The sequence below is a fragment of the Triturus cristatus genome, chromosome 5_1 (genome assembly GCF_964204655.1).
Source record: "Triturus cristatus chromosome 5_1, aTriCri1.1, whole genome shotgun sequence".
Classification (NCBI taxonomy): domain Eukaryota; kingdom Metazoa; phylum Chordata; class Amphibia; order Caudata; family Salamandridae; genus Triturus; species Triturus cristatus.
In genome coordinates, this window is record NC_140587.1 from 580,468,008 (window position 1) to 580,495,772 (window position 27,765).

At 47.8% G+C, this 27,765-nt stretch overlaps 1 protein-coding gene across 2 annotated transcripts in view; it reads right to left on the minus strand.

Annotated features, from left to right (window-relative positions):
• The window catches only part of MCMDC2 (minichromosome maintenance domain containing 2), a 1,176,074-nt gene that overhangs the window by 829,276 nt on the left and 319,033 nt on the right, over positions 1-27,765 (minus strand). For both annotated transcript variants that reach the window (XM_085604114.1, XM_085604113.1), the window contains exon 6: positions 13,802-13,909. In XM_085604114.1, the coding sequence (XP_085460240.1) occupies positions 13,802-13,909 (108 nt within the window). The remainder of the gene's footprint in view (positions 1-13,801; positions 13,910-27,765) is intronic.

Below are 27,765 nucleotides of genomic sequence, written 5' to 3' on the forward strand. Positions count from 1 at the left end.
TGACATGCCGTGGCTACCTTGATGCCATAGGTCTCTGAATCTATGCAACAGTCAATTATCAAGCACCTTATTTAAGATATTGGATTTGCTGGCAGTAAAAAGGTCTTGGATGAAGTTCCCATTACTGCTAATGTTGGTATGTTGACCCAGAGGACAGGTCCTAATTGACCCTGGTGGAGAGAACTGGCCTGCTGCACTTCTACAGATACATTACAGAGCTCATGAGGTAAATCTTGTGAGGCCTGTAAAAGGCAACTTATGATCAATGAGACCAAAAGAATTCAGTACCAGCAGCTTTGTCAGTGGGTGGGTAATGGACCCTGAATGATGAAGACTACCACTAGACAGTCAGTATCCGTAGTAACCAGTAGCAGATTAGCACCCACACAAACAAACTATATTGGACATATATAGCTAAATGGGAGAAGCCACCTTTCCATTGAGAAATGGGACGTGTTCTGGGAGGCCTTTCCTGTTGAACCATATTATTCCTAGAACATCAACCTGATATCTGAGAAGAGATGAGCATCAGGTAATGGGAACCGACATATCAACTTGTGATGGCTGCACTATAAATGACAGAGAGAAGCTGGATGAAGCAAATTAGTCCCTCTACTCTAGTGAAATACACAATTGTAGGATATGAAGACCTTGGTGAGGCTTACAAGATTTTTGGACAGGGACACCTTCATAGCTGTGTGGCACACTTTGATCCTTTATATCAAGTAAGAGAGAAATTAACTGGTACCCATGTTTACTGGTATTGCATTAGTTGAATAAGTTTTAGGCAGGATTACTGAGTGTCAGCAAAGCCGTATTTATGAGCCATTTTCTGTGCAGGCTGGTTCTTGGTATTTATTGACATCTTATCTGTTGAAGATTTGATTTTACTCAGTCAGTCAGTCAGTCAAAATTACTTTATTCGGTTTCATAACAAAAACCATAAAAGCATATAAATATATACATACAATATAAATAACATTTAACATTAAAACACTACGAATGAATTAAAAAGGCATACAAGGTAGTGGTTACAATTCATGAATTACCCAAATAATGATTATGTCCAAGAAATTTTCTTCCTTAATCTCATTGAGGTTGCTAAAAATTTGGCAATATTAAAGATCTCCCACGTTGATCCCAGCAATTGTAAATATAAAAGGGCAGGTTTAGCTTGCCTAAAACCTTTCTCCTTAATAAGGGGGATGATATGTTTTTTACGAATGGGAGCCAAGTATTTACAAAAGAAGATAAAGTGCACTGTATCTTTAAGGGAAAAACCGTCACAAGAACAGATTCCCAGGTCCTTCTCCCTTGACCACCCTGGGGAATCGGTGAGCAAAAGATGAAATTTGTTCAGTCTGAACCTGGTAAGTAAAAAACGATGATTCATGTTATTAACAATGACCAGGTAGGGTTCAATACTGTTTGAAGTGATTAATAACTGATGAGCCCTGACTGAAGGTTTAAGTAGCTCCTTATCTTCTCTTTCTAAAGTTATCCGATTTTTATATTCAACTTTCACCCATTTTAAATCCCCCTTAGTTAGACTGCCAGGAGCATCAAATAATTCTGGACGACCTAGTTCTCTTGATAAATTCTTAACATAGTTTATCCAGGGGATGGAGGTGCCATACTCAAGAGATAAACAATCCTTTAAAATTGCGTGATTTAATTCCAAATCAGGGTTTAGCCAGGTTGTAATCCATTTTAACATGGGCGCTAGAGCAATACGGTCCACAAGGTGGTCTAACCCGCATTCCTGATGAACAATAAAGGCAGGGGTTGACTGAGGAAGAGATAAAATAGATTTTAAAAATTTGTCCTCAACTATTTGAAGAATTTTTACATCTTTAATTCCCCATAATTCAGCCCCATACGTTGCTATAGAAAGACATTTAGCAACATAAATGTTCAAAATGGCCTGCATGGGCTTCACCCCCAATTTGCGGGCAAAGTCTAATACAGCTAAGGTAGATCTAACAAAAGTATTACGCTTAGCCGCCAATTGCGGAGACCAGTTAAGACTATCATCAAAGATAACCCCCAAATAGGGAAATCTACTGACGCGGGATAAAACATGCCCTTCGCAATACAAGCTCTTAGCTTTTTTTACTTTACACCCCATAATCATAACATGAGATTTGGAAAAATTCACGCTGAGATCAAGTGCTTTCATAAAATTTGCAAATGAGTCCAGCAACCGTTGCAGACCCACCGGAGTACGTGCTAGCAAGGCGGCATCATCGGCGTATAATAATGCCGGAATAGAAAATTTGCCAGCTCTAGGAATGTCCTTGCACGATTTGGTCAAAACAGCACCTAGATCATTAATATATAAAGTAAAAAGCAGGGGGGCTAGAATACAGCCCTGTCTAACACCATTCGAAATTCCAATCCTACTAGTACAGTTGCCCAGGCGGTCATATCTAACAGTGGCGGTGAGATCCCTATGTAAATCAGCCAGGAAAAATACAATGTTTTCATCAATGCCACACTTAAGAAGCAGATCCCATAGCTTTGACCGGTTTACTCGGTCAAAGGCCGAGGACAGGTCCATAAAGGCAAGATATAATTTCCCTTTTTTGGCAATAGTGTATTTGCCTATTAATAAATATAGGTTCAGACTTTGATCTATAGTACCTCGGCCTGCTCTGAACCCATATTGTAGGCAAGATAGGGTCTCATTATCCTCCAACCACGCAGATAGTCTCCCCAAAACTACACGCCCAAGGACTTTGACTGCAGAATCGATGAGGGAGATAGGGCGGTAACAACTAGGATCCCCCCTGCAACCTTTTTTAAAAATGGGTATAATCACGGATTCAGACCAAGTATCCGGGATGCCTGAAACACAAATCCTATTAAAAACATTCATTAAAACCACAGACCAAGTCTCACGGTCAGTTTTATAAAGATCAACCGGAACACCATCCGGGCCCGGGGCTTTGTTGCTTGTCATCTTTTCAATGGCCTCGACTACCTCGGTCTTAGAAACCGTTAAAGTATATTGATTTACAACGGAGGAGGATGGGGGCTGTGCCCCATTTCTAACCCCTTCATAGACTGACTTAAAATGGGTACACCACAAATCTTCCCCTATTCCGCAATCTAATTGGCCGTTACAAGCGTCGCTAAAATAGGGTTTATTCACCACAGACCAGAACTTTGCACTATTTCTAAGAACATCCACGGAAGCTAGTTCCGCCCAAGCCTCCTCTCTAATCTCTTGCTTTCTAGTTTTCAAAGCTTTATCATAATCGTTCCTCAGCATAGCAATAATCGGCCTGTTGATAGGTTTACAACGTAAAGCAGCCTTCAGCCTTCTGTTAGCCAGAGAGCAGTTACTATCAAACCATCCCAGGTCTATATTATCATTACCCTTAACTGGGCAGCTGAGATCAGCAGAGATTTGTGAACAAATTACACAGTAAGCCTCTAATACTTCATTATTACCGGCATCCGTGTTCAAACAAGTATTTATCTCTGAACCCACCTTCCTTTTTAAATTAGAGTGGAAATCCTCCGAAATAATTTTGTTCCATCTAATCCTACGATTCTGGTCAGAGGGGCGGATATTGAATTTATCCGTCCTGCCCGTAGTTTTAGTGCGGGTAATAAGAGTTTCTGAAATGCTAAGGACCACAGGGTTATGGTCACTGAAGTGTGACCACATCACCTTGTAACCGTGAATCATTTTACCAAGTGCAAAGCTAATAAAAATATAATCGATGACAGAGTGTTTACCATTCCCTTTAAAAGTGGGAATTTCCTCCGACGTCAAAGAAGGGAGTATAAGGCCGAAGTCTGCTAACAATGACTCAAGACATTCTCCCTGAACAGAGTGCTCAAAATGAGCATCACCTTGTATAGATGATCCTAATGGGTCAAAGGTCTGACAAGTGTCAGGACAGCCGTGGATGTTAAAGTCACCCGAAATTATAATAAAACAGTCATTATGGTTAGCGTCTTTGTAAGCCGCCAAAAAGCGTGTTAAAGCTAAGAGATGATCCGTTGTGGTGACTCTTTCAAAAGAATTATAAAAATTTACAATTAAAAGAACGCCTCCCTCAGACAGGGAAATTTCTACAGCCAAACTGTTCCGTGAACCTGTGTCTATTTGGATCTGTTGACCTGAAATACTAGCGGAGATTAGAGTGACCAGCCCACCCTTTGCCCTCCCAGCATTTGAGGGTACAGCTGGGACAAAAAAACTCCTATAGCCATCAACGAACAAGGTGTTCTCTGTATCCCAGGTTTCTTGTAGGATAATGATATGTCCTGAACCTATAAGTGCCCGCCAAGCTGGGTCATCAATTTTATTTTTTAGCCCGGCTATGTTCCAACTGACCAGTCTAAGTAAATTGCCCAATGAACCAAAAGTAGATACGTCAAGACTATCATCTGTTGGCTGCAGTATATTTTCATCACAGCCAGTTGCCCCGCTAACTCGGGTATTACACTCAGCCAATGTCCCTAGTCATTCGTTATCATTTAGATTTGAGAGAGCATCAAATCTATTAAAAATAGAGACAGCATAGTTGTTTAAGCTTATACCTCTAGAGGGGTCACACAGTGGCGGTCCAGCTTGAGAAGGAGGATAAAAGAAGCCCAAAGGAAGAACATTAACAAAATCCGTCTGGATTCTCACTGACCCCGCCTGTTTCAATATATCCTCAACCAGCCTTGGAGATCTGAAACTTATAACAATACAATCGCCTGTCAGACTCTTATTTGTTCTACCCACCCAAGGAACCCTTCTAATCATCATAAAATTGTTAGCAAGATGTTGTCCCAAAACAGTTTTTCTAGATAAGAAGTGGATGGCCTTATTTTTAAGGGAAGTCCAATGTTCTCTTGTATCCCCTTCAAGTTTTGGGACATTAGCTAAAATAATGGTGTATGGACAGGCCTCAATGGGTAAATGCAGGGAGTCCCTCTTGTCATAGTTAGCTAACGAGCCGGGGCCCCTTTCAGTATTCTGAGGGCCTGAAACCAGCGTTTGAGTTGTACTCATAGGATTTGAAACTAAAGGTAGTGTGTTAACACCAGAAGCCAAGGACGGACCCTGATGTACTGGTTGTTGGGGTACAGTAATTATGGTATCCAGCAGATTATTAACCGTGGCAGTAACAGAGTTAAGAGAGTTAATTGCTCCGGTACTAGGACCAGGAAGAGAAACCTTAGGAATACAGTGTGACTCAATTATATTCAGCCGCTCCTCAATGCGCCTTAGGGTGACCAGTAACGGGGCAGTAAATGATTTCAGGTGCTCATCGAGAATGTTTATGAGCTCTAGCATAGATTTTTCGCTGTTTCTATCGGCAAAACTGCCCAAAGCTGATTTAGTACTATCATTCCCTGCCGCTCCCAGGTTCTTACTAACTGAGGAAGGAACCTCGGTAGTGGGTTTATTCAAACCGGGAGCGGGATTGTTAGCCTTAGATAGTTTTGCCGGTTTTCTATTACCCTGTGGGTTGTCCTTCGCCTTCCTTTTCCCCGTGACAGTTTTACACCCACCAACAGACAGATTAGACCTGATTCTTAATTGTCTAGTACGAACTACAGGGGAGGTTTGAGCAGGACTCACTAAGGTAGAAGGAGGTGTCATAATTGTAGGACTGACATTAATACAAGAGCCATTCCTATTCTCAAGTATATGCACATCCTCCTCATGAGTGTTATTGATTTTACTCATCATGGAGTTGGATGCAGACATTTCAGTTGCAAAGAAGCTTCACACAATTCCTCTTTTGCGCGCTCTTTATGGAAGTACCTGAAGGAGCACTTTTCACTGAATTACCCCCTTTAGAGGCAAGCATTTTCTTCCTCTCAAGTAAATAAAAGCTAGCCTCCATTGCCTCTTAAGTTTTTTTATGGGAAAGTCTAGCAAATGTCACAGCGAGGATATAAATGCACTGATTGGACAGATCATTTGTAGAACTCTTCTTTTGTCTGTAATTTGAGCAGGATGTTAAGAGAATAGCAGTCACTTTATCTTTCTCTGGCATGGGTAGCAGGTGGAACAGTCCCCCTGGGCCAAATGATCTAAGGCACAAACCCTAGAAAGAATTCACAGTTAGTTGAAGCTAAATCTAGAGCTAGTCAAAGTCCAGGTAAAACCAACTTGAAGACAAAATCTAGTCATTGAAAGTTATGAGACAGGTAAAAGCAGAACTCTGCTCAGGGAATTATTCACACATGACGTGAGGTAGAAATCTGAGCTACTGTGGCCAATTCGGGGACTAGACACCTCAGCACTTACACCTCATTGGTTGAAGTTTGCATTGTTTCAAAAGAGGTGAATGTACGACAAACAATTTTGTTAGGCCTATGGACATCTTAACACTGTTTACTGCTATTTAAATTTAGCAGGGATACCCAAGCTGACAATGGGGAATGATTGAAGCATTTGAATTAATGGAAGATCCAATGTTGGATAAAGGTTATTCTTCTCTTCAATGCTTAAACTGGCTCATGTGCAATAGCAAAGGGCAGTTAGAGCTTCTGTTTTCTGTAGTTTTCTGTAGTTGTTGATATTTTAAGACACTTCCAAACGTCAGCTGTGATCTCCTAATGGAAGATGAGATCACACTCGTAGCAGCCGGGGCTGAACTAATAGTAAACATGTCCAGTGAAGGAGGGCTTGGGCCACAGCAAAGGGAAAAACAAATGCCGCAAATATTTAAAAATTGGGGCTCACATACCAGGCAGTTGGAGTTTCTCCTTGCAAAGTCGAGCATCAGGACCTGGATGTGACCAAATAATTATCTGACAGATGAAACTCCTACTGACCCAGTTTCAGTTGGATACCAGGGGCCACAGTTGACAGCTGCAAATGAGCTATGCTGAACTTAAGCTAATTACTTTAATTCAAATAACCACTTCATCATACAGAATCTTATGAAAATAAAGGTTCATAAAGAGCTACATTGGAATGGATCTGTTAAGTCTACTTATGGCGCTGCAAACCACATAAGCTTATACAGAAAGTACGGCAGGTGTTGTATCAGAAAAAACAACTGACTACATCTCGTTTTACTGCCCCACTTCCTTTAGAGCGATGCAATGTTTGTATCAGTTAATTTAAACAATGGCAAGTCGGCAGACATGACCTAAAAAACAAAAAGGTGACCATGGTGTAAAAGTCCATAGTTTTGAAAAACTATAGAGATTTTTCGGAAGGTGGTAGGTTTTGATGGTGTGAAATCTAAACTGTTAAGTTAAACTTTAAGGTAGGAGGGCGCTAGTGAGCCCGAAGCAAGATGGCCGCACATTAGTGCAGCTCCGCCGACCAGGTGTCTACAAGGCGACTAAAATCCGCCAATCCAACATCCTCACCTCTTAAAAGCAAGTCCTGAGTGTGCTGTGGGGGCTAGCTGCTTCTTGGCAGCCTGAAAATCTGCAATTGTTGCGACGCGGCCGCGCGGAGTGCGCAGGGAGCTGAGTCGGGCCGGGCCTCTGTGTCGGCAGCCGATCAACACGCTGGCAGGTGAGCGCAAAACAGAAAGCAGCTTTACGGAGACAGCCTGACAGAGTTGAGTTCTGGTACAGGTCGTGACAACGTACCAGGGAGCGGCAATTTGTGTGCCGGTCAGCCCGAGGTGGAGGATGCTGCCAGTGAGAGCCGAAATGTTGTCTGCAGGGCCGCATTGCCTGGAGCTGCCTGGCGGTGCTCGTTATCGTGGGAAATGAGGCCGTGGGTGTGCTAAATGTGGAGCGGCCACGGCGGGAGCGCATGCTGTGATCGAGCCAGGACCGAATAGGATTGTGGCTGGACCAGCGGTGCAGACAGGTGAATATTCATTAGAGGAGCAGCGCAGTTTGGGGAGATACAAATGGTCTTAGCATGGAGGCGCCATATTGCCAGCCTGTGGAGAGGTCTAGGGCCCAGCGGAAGAGAACAGCCGTTATATCGCTGAGGGCTGCCACCCGGTGCTCCGGTGCAGTGAAGGGATCCTGCGATTCCCAGGGGGTGGCGGACACGCACGGATCTAGTGCCCCCTCTAGGGATACGAAAGTTGGCAGCGACGGCGTGAATTAAAATAACGGCTTACTGTGCAGGGCTGGGGAGCAACAGGATCAGCAGACGACACACGTGGTCGGCCGGCGCTGAGTGTACGGTGAAATCTTAAGATTGCCAGTGAGGCAGGGCGCAAGGAAGGTGTGCAGGACAACTAGCCCCACATCGTTGCTCCGCCCAGTTTCCCTGTTGTTCCGAGAAGGGGCACCAGAACCCTGATCAGTGCGCAATAGGCATTGGACCCAATCCAGTATACGCACTGAACTGCGCATGGCCTGTGCGGTTCGGCTGAAAATAATGGGCAAGCTTGAGAAAGGACAATCTCGTTTCACATTTGAGACGAAGAAAATACCGAAGTTTGCAGAGGGTGACCATTAAGACTCGGAGCCTGATCCTGATGCTCAGGGATCCCGGCAGCTTGAAGCGACGCTATAGGCAATGCACCAAAGCCTTCTCTCTATTGACAGCAAGATGGACACTTTAAACCAACGCATGGACTCCATGTCGGCCAAACTAGACAAGCAAGCCTCCGGAATTGCGGAAGCGGAGCAGCCGCTGTCCACTGCAGAGGACGATATACAGGCCACGACCAGTAAATGCACTGAAATGAATAAGCTTATCAGCATTATACAAGCCAAAAATTAAGACTTGGAGGAGCGATCACGGCACAGTAACATGCGCATCATTGGCATACCGGAGACCACGATTACCGACAGGATGGAGCGATATATGAAGCAGATGCTTACTGGTTTGTTTGGCTGGGAGAGCTTTTCATCTGTTCTGGTGGTGGAGCGTGCTCACAGGTCGCTGATGGCGAGACCACCTCCGGGCGCACCCCTGCGCCCTGTCATAGCTAAACTGTTAAACTATTACCACAGTGTTGCGATCCTTGGCTCGTGAGAGGCCTGAGCTAAGCTATCAAAGCTTCCAAGTTGTTTTTTATCCAGATTTCATGGCTACTGTACAAGCGGCGAGGAGAGAGTATGAAGCGGTAAAGAAACAACTACAGAAGGCGAACATAGCCTATGCCATGTAATATCCGGCCGAGCTATGGATTGAGTACGATGGCCAGCACAAAATATACAATTCTCCTACAGCAGTGCAGGAATTTCTTTAAAAAGTTGTGAAGACAAAACGTGCTCAATGTTCAAAAGATGCAGAGGCTTCGGACTCGCCATTTGGTTGCGGGCTGTGGCTGCCCGGGGGCAGTGACAAGCAAGGTTCATATGGAAATGAGTAAGATGTACCATTAGAATACACATGAAGAATATGGGGATGTTTGGTGCTTGCTTCGCCTGCCCACCTCCGTTGAGGAGGCTGTTCGGGCTCCTGACGACCCCCCAGCGAGAGAGCCCCATCTGAACTGATAAGCACTGTTTACTGTAGGGGGTTTGGGGACTTTGTCTTCAGCATGATTGGGATGCTGTTGTGGGAGGGTAGGGGAAGGAGGGTGGGTTGGGAACACGGAAATGTTTTGTATGACTTGCTGACATCCAAGAGGGCCGTTTTTTATTGTAGCCTTCTCCTGCTTATAGGCACTGTATGTTGTAGTTTAGATGGCTGGAAGGGAAGGTGCTGATAGCGAGTCGCTCTAATGTATGACATGGAATTACATGGGTAGAAATCCCCTAAGAAAATCAGACAAGTAATAGCCCATCTGGATAGACATAACATTAAGATAGCTTTGCTCTAGGAAACACACCTGACAAGGCACACTGAAGTTAGGGTGGGCACTCAGTGGGCTGGGTTCCATCTTGCGTCGTCCTATTCATCATATGCAAGGGGGTTACTTATAATTATAAAGAAAGGCACCCCGTTCACAGTGATTCAATCTACTGTAGATGACAATGGAAGGTATGCCATAGTCTATTGTAAGCTGCATGGGACACTCTTTACTTTAGTGAATGTGTATGATCTGAGCACAGACGAGCCCGGATTCTTTGCAGGTAGACTGAATGTGCTGCGTGAGTGGCCAGAATCAGAAATAATATGGGGAGGTGACCTAAACACGCACTTGGACCCTTGTAAGGATAAATCTAGCCAGCAGGGTGACACTCCCCCAAGGTGGCCCACACTATCACTGGAGGGATGGAAGAATTGGGCCTTGTAGACACATGGAGGATCTGTAATATTGATAGGCTGGAAGGTACGCACACATCCACTGCGCACGGAAGCTGGTCGAGACTAGATTATTGGTTATTAAGTGAGGGTGTGAATGCATGGGTGACCGATATAGGAAAGCTGCCCAGAACCCTATCCACAATCCGGTCAAGCTCACTCTGCATATCCCGGTGAGCGTACCCCGCCAGTTCACTTGGAGATTCAGGGCAGAGGTGCTGCTGGATCCGATTTACAAAGCCACAATCAGGGAGGCTATCTCGCAATATTTCAGTATAAATAAGGGATCGGTCAGAGAAACTGCCATGCTCTGGGAGGTCTTTAAGGCCACCATTAGAGGAACGTGCATCAGCAATACTGCGGGCATATTAAAAGACATTCGGGAGCAATTCTCACGGATGGAGGCTGCGCTAAAGCAACTCGAATGGGAACAGGAAGTCGGTCCGAGGCGCAGACACACTAGCCAAAATTAAAGAGTTAGTGATAGAATATAATGAACTAGCTGTGGGGGAAGTGCGGTATCTGTCAAAGAGACATGTTGCGTGGGCGTACGGTGAGGGTGGGAGACCAAGCCACAATGTAGCTGCCAGAATAAAGATGAGAAATGATCAACACACCATAATAAAAATTACAGATGACACAGAGGTGGACCACTACACTCCGAGTGCAATAGTAGCGCAATTCAGAAGTTCTATGCAAAACTGTACACTTCGAGGGGTAGGACAGACCCCCGTGAGCTGGATGAATACCTAGCTGATAAATAGCTTGCCTGGCTGTCAAATGGGCAACAGGAATACTTATGTCAACTGACTGAGGCAGCTGAGATACGTGAAGCAATTCGGGCCCTCCCGAAAAGGAAAGCTCCGGGACAGGACGGGCTCACAAGCGAGTTTTATAAAGAATTTGCGGACGAGTTAATACCGTACATGTTGGACATGTATAAGGAGGCCTATGAGACAGGCAGGCTGCCACCCACGCTCAGGGAAGTCCTAATAATTACTCTCCTCAAGAAGGACAAGTCACCATCGTGATGTGAATCATATCGCCCATTGTCACTCATTAATATAGATGCTAAAATACTGGCAAAGATATTGGCCACCAGACTCCAGCCCTTGCTGCCGAACATGGTCCTACCGGATCAATCCAGGTTTATACCGGATAGGTCTACGTCGCATAACCTGCGCACGATATTCACCATGTACCACCTCTTGAACCCTGACCTTCAAGTCGTAGCTGTCATGCTTGGTGCTGCCACAGCATTTGACTCCATTGAGTGGAGTTATATGTTCAGGATATTGCAAAGAATGGGGCTGCCTGAGCTCTACTGTATATGGGTGCGGCTGCTGTATGCTGAGCCAACGGCGGGAGTCAGGATAGACGGATTACCATCGGACCCTATACAGATCTGCAGGGGAACGAGGCAGGGTTGCCCCCTCTGCGCTGCTATTCTCTTTGATGCTGGAGCAGTTGGCCTGCATTACCAGACAGCGCCATAGAGAGTCAGCACTGCGCTTTGCACTGCGGCCAATAAGTATATCTTTGTATGCTGACGGTATGGCGCTGTTCGTTAGGGAACCGCAGCGGTATCTCACACCAATTCTACAGGAATAAACTAGATTTGAGCGGTTCTCGGGGCTCAGCATAAATTGGAATAAATCTCTTATAATGTCTTTAACTGAGGGTACCATCCCGTACGAACTGGAATATCCCCTCGAGTGGTCTGTTGACCCTGTCAAGTATCTAGGGATATGGGTTCATCGGGACCCGGAACTGGTGGTGAGGGAACATTATGGCAAGGCATACAATAAGCTGGAACAACCGGTGTCTAGGTGGACAGGGCTACCACTATCACTCGCCGACCGGATAGCACTTATTAAAATGATAATATTGGCGCGGTTTTTACATTTATTTAGTAACATACCCATCAAACTGCCAAGTCAGTTTTTTAAACACATGCGCTCTCAACTGGTGAAAGAGTTGTTGGGGTGTAAGCAGCCTCAAGTGGGATGGGACACACTTATTGTGGACTACAAGAAGGGGGGATTTAATGTACCAGATTTGTATTCATATTATCTCTGTGCTCAAGTACAAAACGCACATTACTGGTACAGTCCTCACGCATTTATACTGCATTTAGCATTGGAAGACGGTGATGCGCACCCAATTCCTTTACGTAGCATACTCCAAACGTGGGACAACCAGAATTGAAATTAACACCATAGATTGCACAGTTGCTGCCTGGCATGGCAGCTAAACTTCCCCTATACACCCCAATGCTCCCATTAGCTCATCATTCAGCTGTATCAGTCATGCAGGAAGCAGGGGCTATGAACACTCTAAAACATGCAGGCATGGAAAAAATACACGATCTGTACCCAACACAGCAAATTTCTTACGACAGAAGATCTACAATACATACAAAACAAGACGCCATTGTTCACGTTCACATATCATAGACTCTGGGTGGCTGTACAAACATTCTACCACACCTTTCCAGAGGAGCCGCAAACACTACAAACACTGCGGACACTATTAATTAAATTAATCACTTAACTATATAGAGCGGCTAGGGATGAAATTACAACTGACATGAATAGATGTCTAGCCCGTTGGAATGAGAAGATCCAACCCCAGCTCACACTGGAAGAATGGGAGCATAGCTGCCAACTGATGGATGGACTGACATTGAATGGCAACCAATGCATTATTCATTTCAAATAAGCACATCAAATCTATCACACACCAGTTAGGTTGCATAAATATGGCATCAGGGAAAATGAAGCTTGTAAGAGGTGCAGGATGCAGGGGGAGGACTTTATGCACTTAGCATGGGAGTGTCAACGACTACACAAGTTCTAGAAGTCGGTGGTACATCACCTACAGATTATGACCGCCACCACCATGCAGTATAGACAACATGTCTGTCTACTGAGTTTAACTCCCCATTTGAAAGGTACAATTGGCACATTTGTAATAATTGCAATGCTACTAGCAAAGAGGAGGGTCCCTATGAACTGGGAGGACAGGACTGATCCTCTGTCTGAGTAGTGGATAAAAGACCTGGTGTATTGCAAGGAGAACCTGGAACTATATGCAGAAGAGTTACCAGTGACATTGTGACTCAGGGACATATGGGAGACGCTTATGAACAACTTGAGATCGAGAGAACAGCCTTCGCTGGATGGAGGAACTGATTGAGCACTAGTCCAAGTAGTAACATCATGCTGTAGATCTAAAAAAGGTCATTGTATTTGATGGTGGAGGCAAGTAGAAAATGTGATCAGCAAGCCATACACTGTTTGTTGCTGTTCTCTTTGAAAAAGCAAAATAAAATACATAAATAAAAAAGTTAAGCTTTAAGGAATAATATATGCATTAAGGACATTTTTGAGGAGGGAGGGAGAAAGGGAAATATGGTGAATGAGGAGCGTGTGAATTGGCAAGGGACTGAATAAATGAGACCAAAGAGAAGCAAAGGTGGTTAGAGAGCAGTAGGAAAAGTAAACTATTTATCTGTCAGGTGGTGAGACATGTCATGAGGATGAGGTGTTGCTTCATTCTAGGAATGTTTATTTTTAGACATTTCATTGTTACGTTGCATATTAATGGTTTATTGTGTATATTGCTTTATATAATAAATATTTAGACCACATAACTCACCTCTTAAAAAAACTGTAAACGACTGGACCCTCAATTGTGGATTATTACTACATGATCCTTGGAAAGCATGGAGAGCTGTTGCATCAATGACTTCAACTATCTGTTTATCTATTAAAAGACAGAAGAATTATGTTAGTTTCATGTTTTTGCAAAGCTACACAGTTTCATATATGTGATTCAAGTATGAGAAGAACTTGCAATGCAATCAGTCAGAATATTTGTAAAGCGCACTACTCACCCGTGAGGGTCTCAAGGCGATGGGGGGAAGGGGGAGGGGTGCTGCTACTGCTCGAATAGCCAGGTCTTGAGTAGCCTCCTGAAGGTTAGTAGGTCCTTGGTCTGCCGTAGGCGGATGGGGAGGGTATTCCAGGTCTTAGCGGCGAGGTGGGAGAACGATCTGCCGCCGGTGGTTGCTCTTCGGATGTGGGGGCGAGGGCGAGGTCGGCGGAGCGAAGCTGGCAGTTCGGGGTGTAGAAGGTGAGTCGCCTGTTGAGGTATGCCGGTATGGTGTTGTGGAGTGCCTTGTGTGCGTAGTTGGGGAGCTTGAAGGTGATCCTCTTCTTGACGGTAAGCCAGTGCAGGTCTCTCAGGTGGGGTGTGATGTGGCTGCGGCGAGGGATGTCGAGGATCAGGCACGCGGAGGCATTCTGTATGTGTTGTAGTCGTTTCAGGAGTTTGGCCGAGGCTCCTGTGTAGAGGGCGTTTCCGTAGTCCAACCTGCTGCTGACGAGGGCCTGGGTGACCGTTTTTCTTGTTTCGGTGGGGATCCACCTGTAGATCCTGTGGAGGGTGTTGAAGCAGGAGGACGAGACAGAGTTGACCTGCTTGGTCATGGAGAGTGTTGAGTCGAGGATGAACCCCAGGTTGCGTGCGTGGTCGGTGGGTGTTGGTGCTACCTCCAGTGCGGTCAACCACCAGGAGTCTTCCCAGGCCGAGGGGGTGGAGCCAAGGATGAAGACTTCCGTCTTGTCCGAGTTCAGCTTCAGACGGATGTTCTTCATCCACTCTGCGATGGCTTTCATTCCTTCGTGGAGGTTGGTTTTGGCGGTGAGGGGGTCCTTGGTGAGGGAGAGGATCAGCTGAGTGTCGTCGGCATAGGAGATGATGTTGAGGTCGTGCAGTCGGGTGACGTGAGCAAGCGGTGCCATGTAGATGTTGAACAATGTAGGGCTGAGGGATGAACCCTGGGGTACGCTGCAGATGATCTCGGTGGCTTCGGATCGGAAGGGGAGGAGACAGACGCTCTGGGTTCTGCCAGAGAGGAAGGAGGTGGTCCATTCCAGGGCCTTGTTTCGGATCCCTGCGTTGTGGAGGCGTGTGCGTAGGTTGTGGTAGCAGAGAGTGTCGATGGATCCAGGATGCTGTTGTCCTCGAGGTAGCGGGTCAGTTGTCTGTTGACGGTCTTCTCGATGACCTTCGCCGGGAACGGGAGCAGTCATATGGGTCGGAAGTTCTTGAGGTCCTTCGGATCAGTCTTGGGTTTTTTGAGTAAGGCATTGATCTCGGCGTGCTTCCAGCTCTCCGGGAAGGTCGCGGTCTCGAAGGAGATATTGATGGCCTTGCGGAGATGGGGTGCGATGGTGGCGCTGGCTTTGTTGAAGATGTGGTGTGGGCATGGGTCTGACCGAGAGACGGAGTGGATGGTGTTCATGATGTTGATGGTTTCCTCATCGTTTATGTAGGTCCAGGTGAGCAGGGGGGTGGCGTGGGTGGTGGCCGTTAGGTCGGAGGTCTCGGGGGCTGTCGGGATGGTCATGGTGTGGAAGATGTCATGGATGTCTGCGATCTTGCAATGGAAGAAGGTGGCAAGGGAGTTGCACAGGTCTTGCGAAGGTGGGATGCCGTTGGGGTTGGAGCTGGGGTTGGAGAGTTCCTTAACGATGTTGAAGAGCTCTTTGCTGTTGTGTGCGTTGTTGTCTCGGCGGTCTTTGAAGGAGGCCCTTTTGGCGGATCTGATGAGTTGATGGTGTCTGTGGATGGCGTTCTTGTGGGCTGTGTAGCTGTCCGTTGTCTGATCGCGGAGCCATTTCTTCTCTAGTTTTCGTCAGGTTTGCTTGGAGGCTGGAGGTCCGCGGTGAAACAGCTGGCTTTCTTGTTGGTGTATCTGTTGGAGGGTTTCTTGATCGGGGCAAGGGTGTTGGTGCAGTTGTTGACCCACTGTCTGAGGTTGCGGGCGTCGGTGGGGTCGATGGGTGGGCTTCGGACGAGGGTGGTGTTTAGCTGGTCTTCGGTGACTTTGCTCCCGCAGCGGCGGGGGATCTGTTGGGTGCGGCGGTGCGTGGTGGGTTTCCGGAAGGTGAAGTGGATGCAGCAATGGTCGGTCCAGTGGAGTTCGGTGGTGTGGCTGAAGGAGACGTAGGGGTCGTGGAGAAGATGGGGTCAAGCGTGTGGCCAGCAGAGTGGGTGGGAGTTGTGACGAGCTGTCTGAGTCCGAGGTTGGCGAGGTTGTTGATCAGGGTGGTGGAGTTGGTGTCGTTGTTGTTCTCGAGGTGGAAGTTCAGATCCCGAGGTGGATGTAGTCTGTTGATGCAAGGGCGTGCGTAATGACGAAGTCGGCGATGGAGTCGCTGAACTGTGGCCATGGTCCGGGGGATCTGTAGACGAGGGTTCCTCTGCGGGTGGTGTTGGGATCGGTGTGGACCTGGAAGTGCAGGTGTTCGGCGGTGCTGAGGGTGTCGTCGGTGCTGGTTGAGACTCTAAGGGTGTACCTGTGGATGATGGCGATTCCTCCTCCTTTTCCATTGGTGCGGTCCCTGCGGGTGATCTTGTAGCCATCCGGGATGGCTATGGCGATGTCAGGTGCCGAGGTGGGGTTCATCCAGGTCTCCGTCTGGGGAGGTGGAGTCGAGTAGGTCCCAGAGTTCGATGGCGTGTTTGCGGGCAGAGCGGGTGTTGGGTAGAATGCATCTGAGGTGGTTGCGACCTTCCTCGGTGGGTGGATTGGCGGGTCGGATGCTGGTGAAACTGCAGCTCCTGCAGGATAAGGGTCCTTGGGTGCGCATCGGGGCAGCCAGGAAGCAGGTGTGAGATCGTCCAGTGTTGAGTGCGACAAGGGTGCTGGCATTGTAGCGGAGACGGGCATCGTGTCGTTTGTGGGGGCCAGGGGTTAACAGAAATAAGACAAAAAAATTGCTAAAACAGCTAAACAAGTACAAAAAACAATTTACAGGAGGCACAAAATACAATAAGGCTGAAAAGGGGAGGCAGCTAACTAACAGCAGCGGCGAACTTACAGCAGCAGCGGGCTAAAGGTACGAACACACAGGTGGTGCTGTGAGGCGTGGGGAGCAGCCTAACCTGAAAACAGGGTCAAGGGTCGCTCTCCTCACCGCGCAACGGCCACCATATAAGGGGAGGTGGGAGGGAGGAGCGGGGCGGCGAATGGGCGCACGGGGGGCGGGGCCGCAGGGGAGGCAGTGGCGGGAAAACGAGCAGGCGATATAGAAGGCAAAGGGGACAGTAAAAACAGTGCAAAACAGAAATAAGGTGAAAAAACTGCTAAAACAGCTAAACAAGTACAAAAAACAATTTACAGGAGGCACAAAATACAATAAGGCTGAAAAGGGGGGGGTAGCTAACTAACAGCAGTGGCAAACTTACAGCAGCAGCGGGCTGAAGGCCCGAACACACAGGTGGTGCTGTGCGGCGTGGGGAGCGGCCTAACCTGAAAACAGGGTCAAGGGTCGCTCCCTTGCAACAGTCCAGAGACTGGTTTACCTATTAACAGAATACAGACTCTAGAGGGGTGGGGGAGAGTGTTACAGAAGGAGTGAGACTGGGTACATATTTTACTACAAGGTGGGCAGGGTCCAGATGAAGCGTGTTTTTACTGCTCGGGCGCTCATTCCAAGTGAACATTTCGTGGTATTTATTGGACCTCTCAGTGGTCTTCCTATTTCGGATTTTCTTATTGAAATTCGTGGAATTACGTGCAAAATTAGAGTTCTTTCTACCAAACTGCACACATATAGGAACTTGTGTGTGCTTTCACCCCATGACATTTCATCAGGTTTGACCTGCTGAAATTAATTGATGGAAAATTGTATAGTTTCGATCCTTGTACAGAAGAGGTTTGCACAGGGATCAAAATTTACCACATCACTTCGAATCAGGCCCCTAGCGTTCTGGAACAGAGATTTTAATTGTTTTCTTTTAAGGAGTTCAAAAAACTGAGATTCATGCCTTTGAAGATAATACAGGCTGTGAGGCGGCATCTGGCTTGGAGTGGTAACAGTTTTATAGATTTTAAATGTATATGCTCTACTTTCCTGGAGTAGAAAAGTCTGGCTGTGGAATTTAGGCCCAACCTGAGGGAACCAACTGTGTTGCAGACAGGTCGGTAAGAAGAGGAATTCCACGTTCCAATTATGATATTTACTGGGCTTATTCTTCTTGTTTTAAGACATTTTTTAGTAGTAAGGGCTTGCTATATAGGAGTAGTCTCAAATGATAATGTGCAAGAAGGGCCTTGGAATAAAGGATCTCAACTAGCTAATCATCTATGAAAAGATGAATGGAGTATGTTACTTTCTTAGGACGGTTAATTTTACAAAACGAAACCTCAGAAGGATAGGGGCAAAACCAAAAAATGAAGTCACTGATTTCAATCCTTCGGCATCAACCATGTGAGTTTAGATGGAACCATTTTAGTACTGTCCATGCGATATTGAAGCTGTAAAAGAGGGTTTCAAGTGGTATACTGCCGTCTATAGTATCAGATGCCACCTTTATTTGCATGAAGTTGAACATGCACGCTTCTCCTTTATCAAGATTTGGAAAACGTTGGATACAATATTTATCATGGCAGTCTCTTTAACATAACCCTATCTGAGACCTGGTGTCTCTGAATTCACAATGCTATTCCATAAGGTATGTGTTTAGTTGTTCAGTTTCATTGCTTTGAATGATTTTAGTTAGAAATAAAAGATAAGAAATTAGACAACAGTTCTCATGGCGTTTCAAGTCAGCTCTGAGGTTTTACAGAATAGGGATAACTATACCTTTATTTATAGTGGTAGAGATACCTTGCCTTGTAACAAAGGACAACTGTTTTTAAGTAAATCAATGGATGGAAAGAAGGGCAAATGAGGTCCAGTGATTCAAATGATGATTATTATTATTATTGCAGTTTGTATTAACAAAAATGGCTGTCAGGGTGGTAAGGGGATTATTTTTGTTGCTTGCATAAGGGCCCCGGTTGCTCTTACTATGCAAATGACCAGTTATCATGCATAAATTTGGCAAACTTGCCAGGCTGCAAAGCACCCTCCAGATCACCCAATAAAAAGCTACATATACCTCACTTCAAAGATTAATTTCCAGTCAAGCACCATACATAGAGGCAGCTCTCCCTATCAATTCATACAGACTGCAGCTCTCAGTGCATTAACACAGTGGCAAAATCCCCAAAATGCCCCAGTGTATGTGCAAGTACTGAAAATCAGGCTGAAAAGTATACAGACAGCTAAAAAATACTTAAAAGTGATTTCAAACCAATATGCTTCAGTCTCACAGCCCAACTTCTCTTCCTTGCTGAGTTTCTGTTGATTTTTCTGCAATGAGTCTTTGAGAGCAAGCCAAATTCAGAACAAGCCCCACTTCCGTTTAAAAATAACAAAAAAACCCACAATGACAACAACTGGATAAAAAATGCATCACTGAAAATCACACTTACATTTCAATGTTTTGGGACTCAATGCATTGTGGGGCATGGACTCATATTCCCTCTTAAGATGACTCCACGCCCCCGTACGGGGAGGGGGGACGGCGGCCCCACAGTTTGAAGACCTCTGCCTTCGAGGGCATTTACATCTTCCAATGCCTGATCCCATCTAAGCCTGCACAGCAGCACATTCCCCGTATCCAAGTGGACAGTGGCTTGAGCTCTACTGCGAAGAGTAGAGAGGGCATCCCTCTTTCGTTCCTAGTTCAAACTCTTCTCAGAAAGCCTCATTGACTTTCACCCTTGCCACCGGGTCGTATACAGCATTTTCACCCATAACAGATTCCCAAAGCCCATCTTTGTTAAAACCAGAAGCATTTATGACCACTTTAGGGAGTCAAACGCCTTTTCAGTGACCAAAGCGAACAGGATCGCAGACTCGGCTATATGATGCCTGTGTGCTAAGCACCCAGCCAGTCGACACAAGTTGTGTTGCGTCACCCTGTAGGGCGTAAAACCTGACTGATCCAGGCTCACCAGGAAGTCAATCACCTGTGGCAAACTGTTGGTCAAGACCTTCGCGAGAATCTTTGTCTCTACACTCAACAATGATATTGGCCTTTAAGAGGCACACATTTACGTGGCTTCCCTGATTTGTCAACCAGTATTATCATTGCCTATCTCAGGTCTTTTGGTAGAACATCGTCTCATCCTATAAAACTGATCACAGAGGCGTCCCACTATGCAGGATTTAGGACATTTAAAGAGTTCGACGGGCAGGCCATTGGGGCCAGGACCTTTCCTCCCTTTCATTTGAGATATTGCCTCAGAAACGTCCCCCTTTGTTTTTTTTGTTTATTTATGCTTTTCTGTTTTCATACAAAAACCTCAGCAAACGATATACAATCGCTCAAAATGCGGCATTGGCATAGTATGCATAGGACATTCATACACATTACGTAACTCGTACTGCGTCACGGTACAATATCCAGGGCATGTGGAATCACAAATACAACAATCTCAGAAAATACAGTGCAGGGCTAACATACGTGAGAGAGCAAACCACCAGCTTTTGGGCCTCAGACATCAGCAACTGTCAACAAATAGGACGTGAGCGGTCCCCATATAACCCGCGGCTTGGACTTAGCGGGCAGTTCCTCTGCATAACACGTGAACTGGTCCTGGCAGTAGGTCAAATCCTGCAACCATAGCTTAGTGGTGGGTACTGCCCTACTTCCCCAGCACAAGGAGATCCTCCGCTTAGCCAATAGCAACGCTATGGAGACAAATTTTTTGCTGGACTGTTTCACCTTAGCACCAACCCCCAGCACACACACCTTTGGACCCCATTCTACCGCCTCATCAATCATTTGGCCAAGAACTCTCGTAATCGAACCCCAATATTCATTTATTTTGGGACAAGCCCACGCTAGGTGATCGAAGTCAGCCTCCGGGGCTCCACAACGCTTACAAATGTCTGCCGGCTTTAGCCCGTAACGATGAAGCTGTGCCGACGTGTAGTAGAGCTGATGCAAGTATTTATAGTGTACTAATCTCAAATTACCATTTGCTGTCAGTTTACCTGTTAAGCGGCAGCTATCCAACCAGTCAGTCTCAGATAACGGCTCCGGAAGCACAGTATTCCACCTGGCCAACGCGGCTGCCGCTGCCGGTGGTACCTCCTTCTGTGATGCGTTATAAAGCCGGGTAACTAATTTGGCTCTAGACGTAGCAGTGTTTAGCAATTGCAGTGCCTCCAGAGCCGGAGGCTCCGTAGGGAAAGTAGGGTACAGGGCCCGCATCGCAGAGCGCAATCTAGTGAAGGCAAAAAGATGCATAGTGGAAACGTTGGCTCGGGCACTGATGTGATCCAAAGCGATGAATCGGCCACTCGGGAACAGATCTGCCATTGCGGTCAGCTCCATGTCTTTAAGGAGTTGCCGCATGCCAGCCTCACTAGTGACCGAGAGGTCCGAGTGGTAGAGGAGCAGCATCCCGGGTGCATATAACGGCAGCTTATGCGCTCGCCGACCTAGTTCGCGCCAGGCCCCAGCCGTAGTCTGCACAGTATCAACTTCCCCCTTTTCAAATACCGTATAGTTATTTACTATCATCGCCTTGAGCGGTATAGGGCTCACCGCACCGGCCTCCACCACCACATGCGGAATATAAGCTGGATCGTGTTGCCAATAATAGGCATAGTGCGCCTGCGCACAAAGGTAGTAGAGGTGAAGGTCAGGCGCCGAGAAGCCGCCTTGATCATATGGAAGGGTTAGAATCTCCCACCTAAGGCGAGGCTTTCTACCTCCCCAGGCTAGCGTGATCAAGAGGGGGCGCAGCCTGTCGAAAAAGTGTTGCGTCAGATGCACCGGGATGTTCAAGAAAAGATATAAGAAACGCGGGAGAACCACCATTTTTATCAGCGCTATCCGATCCGCGAACGATAGCAGCAACTTAATCCACCTGTTCACCTGCCCCTCAAGCCGTGCTATGGCAGTGCCGAAGTTAGCCTGTATAACAGCCTGCGGGTCCCTACACAGCCAAATTCCTAAATATTTCACAGCGTCTGAGCACCACGTTAGGGGATATTCCACGTCAAATTGCTGCATACTCTCCGTGAGTGGCAGTATGGTCGACTTGGACCAGTTGATGCCCAGGCCCGAGAATCGTTCGAACCAAACATATTACCGGATAAGCTGCGCGAGAAACCTCGCCGGTTCCCGGACATACAACACCATGTCGTCCGCATACATGGAGACTGCAAGCGGATGCTGCAAAAACCGCAAAGCCGCCTGGGCATGACGTTATCTTAAGATACAAGCTAGGGGATCTAACACCAGAGCAAATAACAGCGGCGATAATGGGCATCCCTGCTGCGTACCCCGCTGGATAGGGATTACTTCCGAGATCTGCCCATTAACCCTAACTCGAGCCACCGGATTGGTATATAATAATTTAATCCAATTTGTGAAATCAAATAGAACCTCCATACGATGCAGGACCGTTATCATATACGACCAGGATATCGAGTCGAACGCTTTCGCAGCGTCTAGGAGGACTGCTACTGCTGGCAGCCTGGGCTCCAAAACATGCATAACTGCAAAAATCGTATGCAAATTGTGCGACGTGGATCGAGTGGGGACAAACTCTGACTGATCCGGAAGGACCATAACAGGAAGGAGCAATTGCAGTCGAGTGGCTAATACTTTTGCAAAAATTTTTACATCCGTGTTTATAAGAGATAAGGGACGGTAAGACTCGCAGCTGTCTGGGGCCTTCCTCGGCTTTAAGAGTGAAACCATTAGCGCCTCTTGCATGGTTGGCGGCAAGCAGTAAGCTTCATACGCCTCTTCATATAACTGCAGGAGACGTGGGGCCAACTGATCTATATATTCTTTATAGAACTGGGCCGGCAATCCGTCAGTGCCTGCAGCTTTTCCATTTGGCAAAGCTGCAATAGCATTGCGCACTTCACCCAATGTAAGCTGATGCATGAGGAAATCTTGCTGCCTACGGGACAGCCACACCAAAGCAATATCCTCAAGATAGCGCTCGAGCTCGGCCGCATTAGCAGTGGGCTTATGAGCATACATCCTGGCATAGTGATCTGTAAAGGCACGCAACATAATCGGTGTGTCATAGTGTATGCCCGTATCAGTGGAGATTGCTTGGATCGTGTATGCTCTATTCTGGGGTTCCAATATACGACTAGCCAACACCCGACCCGGCCGACCCCCCTCCCCATAATAGCATGCCTTGCACCGACGTGACATGTGGTTTATTTCTTGGTCAGCTATTGCATTGTATTCCACTATTTTCTCCTTAATGCGCGCCAACGTACTGAGGTCCGCACGGTCATCATATTTGCGTTCTAAATCACCTAGCTCCTTTTCCAGCCTAATCATGGAGCGACGCAACGACTTTAACACCTCGGCCTGAAGACTAATACATTTCCCCTGTACAGTTACTTTAAATGCTTCCCACAGCAATTCTAAAGTCTGAACGGACCCTGTATTTAATGCGAAATACTCAGAAATAGCCTCCCGGATCCCCTCCTTAAAAACCTGATCTAGCAATGAGGATGATTGTAAGCGCCACTGAAAGGGGGGAGGGACGTGAGACGGCAAAGCCATGTCCAGAGCAACCGGCGAGTGATCCGACAGCGTTCGAGGCAGATGCCTCACCATCATGGCCCATGTACAGACCTCCGGTGTACCGAGCCAGTAGTCCAAGCGGGACCAAGACTGTCGCGCATATGAGTGACACGTACCCTCTCTATCCTGTGGGTGCCTAAAGCGCCAGATGTCTGTAAGATTCAGAGACCGCATCCCATCCTGCACAGCTACAGCAGCTCGCCGGGGGGGGGGGGGGGGGGGGGGGGGGGGGGGAGAGCTGTCGCGGACATCCGATCTAATGCTGGATCTAAAACCACGTTAAGGTCACCCCCACAGATAATCTCCGCAGGCGATAATTGACAGAGTTTACACCATATTGTATCAAAAAAGGCAGGATCGTCCACATTGCAACCATACAAATTCACAATAATCAGTTTTGTGTTATACAGCAGACCTTGCACTATAATAAAGCGTCCTTCAACATCTTCATCCACATGCGTCGGCACAAACGGAACACCCCTTTTTACAAGGATCATAACTCCCCTCGCATACGAGGAATAGGAGGCAGCCAGTCGCACCCCCGCCCACCTAGCGAGAGCCTGTGGAGTTTTCTGTTTTGTAAGATGGGTCTCCTGCAACAGGGCAATATGGATATGATGCCGGTCCAAGTAAGATAACACCTGTCGCACTTTCTTGGCATTGTTAAGACCCCACACATTCTAGCTAATCCAGGAAACGTTAGACTGTTGCATAGCCATCATGCCCGTACCCTTTAGTCACTGAGCCCCACACAGGATCTAGAAAGCTTGAGTTACACCATACTGTGCTCGCTATTCCAGTCCAGCCAATGCCAATCCAATATTGAACCCCAACCACCCTCCCCACCCACAGCAGCAAGAAACACATACTGCAAGCAACCCCCCCGTGAACATAACAAAAACAAAATAATCTTCCTCTCACCTTCCACATTAAGCAAGAAATGGAGAAAAACAGAGCCCCCGTAAGGACGCCCAAAGAAACCCTAACCACAAACAAAACCTTGTGGGGTATTCCCATATAGTGGGTCGCTAGTAACCCTTCGGCCCCCCGCATAAACAGGGTGGGCCGAGATAAGTAGAGACAGGCTAACCAATACATGACGTCGCATCAAATGTCATTAGCTAAGAACCTCAACCAAGCAATGAGTCAGCATCTGGTGCGGAGTACTCCCCAGGGCCCGAACCACTTGCTGATATAACTTCCATCTATGCACATACCCCATCAAACAGAAGAGAAAATCCTATGGATGGCTTTCGTAATGTGGAGAAACAGAGACCAATCAAACGCTTTGCACATTTAAAATTATCATCAGAGGACTAGCAGTATAGTTCTAAGGAGCTCCAACAAAGCCACAGGGGCTCAGTCTTCCGGATCAGAGTTCCCACCCTTCTCCAATGGCCTCTCCTGTTGTTCAAGTCGCCGGATATACTGAAGAGCGTCGTTCGGTGTCATAAAAATACGTGCCTTCCCATTGTGTTGGATGTGTAAGCGAGCAGGGTACAGCATGGCATACTTAATCTTGAGGGTTTGCAGCTTTTTCTTGACTTTTTGAAATTCCCGGCGAGCTTGCTGTACTGCAACCGTAAAATCAGGGAACAGTTCTACCTTCATCCCTTGGTACTCCAGCCGTCCCTTTTCCCTAGCCAGCCGGAGCGCAGTGTCTCTGTCCCTATAATTCAATAGTCTGGCAATTATAGGGCGCGGAGGAGCGCCTGGGACCGGCCGAGCAACCAGAGAACGTTTGGCCCGCTTGACTATGAGTACCTTTGAGAAGTGCTCCGCCCCAATCAGTGTTGTGAGCATCGTTTCGACATAGGACTCTATGGGGCCAGTGTTGGTGGTCTCCGCAACCCCAGTAATGCGAAGATTATTTCTGCGGGAGCGCGCTTCAATGTCCTCATTCTTTGCCCTGAGTACCTCCAGTATTTTTTCCATGCTGGCACATGTCGCACTAACCGCCTCCACGCGATCCTCCGCAGTCGAAATGCGCTGCTCAGCCTCTGCGATCTGCGAGTCGTGCTTCGTAATCTTTGAGGCCATGGTATCCATACGCATGTTAATATGGTCAATCTTGGTGTCAATAGTGTGCAGTTTGGTAGTTGCACCCGCCTCCAGGTCAGGTTCCGCGTCCGAGGCGATGGGCGTTGTGGCTTTAGTGTGTTTCCTGGCCTCAAATTGCAATTTGGTTTGCTGCTTGTCAACTTTGCCCATGCTGACAGACTGCTAGCAAGCAAGCCGGGGAGCGCCACCTGAGGGGCCAGAGACCAGCGAACCAGCTCACCCCAGGGCGCAAGCAGCTCAATCCACGCAGAAACAATCCAGCCCTAGAGAGCCACAGCACTTCAGAGATCACACCACAAATCCGGCCTCAAGCACAAAATGCTCCCAGACTAACAGAACACAGTCCCCAGCGTCGCCAGACAGTTGTGGAACAAATCACACTGCGCAGAAGATTATCCCTTGCGAAAGCCCTCCACTGTGTAGAAGCAGTCCTGCCCAAGGAAACCAGGGAAGCGAGCCACACACCATGCCAGTAGAGACCTCAGCCCCAGCCCCAGCCCCAGCTCAGGAGTTAGATTGGCATGTGTAAAGTGCAACCCAGGGCCCAGTATAATACATGCAGGGCAAGTAGGCCGCCAACCAGTCCGCTAACAGTCGCCCCCTGCTTCCTCTAAATATGCCAGCAGCAGCTGTCAGCGCCCCTCCACAAACGCTGCAAAGAGGGTCTGTAGGCAGTGCTAGATCTCCACACGTCACTCAGTGGGTACCTGTATATCGGTAGGAGATGGAGTCAGCGTCCTGACAAGATCCTCAATTAGAATGACTGGCAGGTGGACAACGTTATTTACTGCAGGGTGGCCGGAGCTAAATGTGTAGTATTCCTCAGAAGCCAACTGTCCCCAGGCTCTGCAGCAGTCTGTGCGTTAGCAAGAATGTGCTGGCACCAGTATCAAGGTCCCGCAGCGCACTCCCAGGCGCTAAACAGTTTCTGAATCAGGCCGCAGCAAAGACACAGCCGCCACCTTATCGGCGCGGGGCCCAGACCGTGTATTAGAGGAGCCCCTCGCTGCCTGCCAGGTGACCGCCGCCGTGCCGCAACCCCAGACGCGGCTGCAGCCCGTGCCCAGGCCCGCGCGCACTAGCCGCCAACCACAGACTCGCAGGGGACCCAAGGGCACACCAGAGTGTCCTGCAGGGCCCCCACTCAGCCCCACGCCACTCGCCGCTCCACTTCACCTCCGGTGCCGGCCCGCCGCTCGCGAGCTCCCGGAGCAGAGCCCCGCCTTCCAGCAACAGTCCGAGGCCGGCTGGTAGATGGCGGCCTCCCGCCCGTCCTTCCTCCGATCAGTGAGGCAGCAGCCTGGCGCACCAGCAGTGGGGGGCAGCACCAGCGATCTCTCCAAGCGCCAGGGGCCAGGCAGGTGTCCCAGAGTGTAGCGACCCTACGCAGAGCCACAGCAGTCGCACCTCCGCGCCAGCCAGGGACAAGACGATCAGCCCACGCCCCGGGGGACCTCCATTTTACTGCAGGCGAGGTCCAGCCAAACAACCTGTGACGATGGCAGTCAGAAGCAACCGGGGGCCCAGGAAAACAACCAAAGTGCTCCACGATGGTATGCAGCCAGCCACTGCTCCAGCTCAGCCATGGATGGCTCCAGGTAATGCAGATATTTGACGGATTGTTATCTCGGCCAGCAGAGCTGCACTAGTGTGCGGCCATTTTGCTCCGGGCTCTCTAGCGCCCCCCAACGTCCCCCTTTGTGATATCTGACTCCAACCCCAGCCTCGCTTTGTGTCCCAGTTGGGGAACCGGTATGTCAGTTATGAATTTCCCCAAGTCCCCAATCCCACCTGATGGTCTGGCCCGGTATAGGCCTTCCAAATAGAATACAAAGGTCTGTGTCACCTCCACTGGGGTCTCAACCTCACCTCTGGATTCCGTCCTGACCTCCTGCACCCCTTGCTGACCTTCTGTCTATTTTGCCAGCCAGGCTAGGAGTTTTACTGCTTTGTCATCCATCTCCTAGAGCCAGCCCTAAGGCATGCAAACTTTTGGCCCTCACTTCTTGGTGGACGTGTCTCTGCAGGTCTTGCCAGAGTCCCTCTACTTAATGTGAGAGCTTCTGTGAAGGGGACATCACATAGCA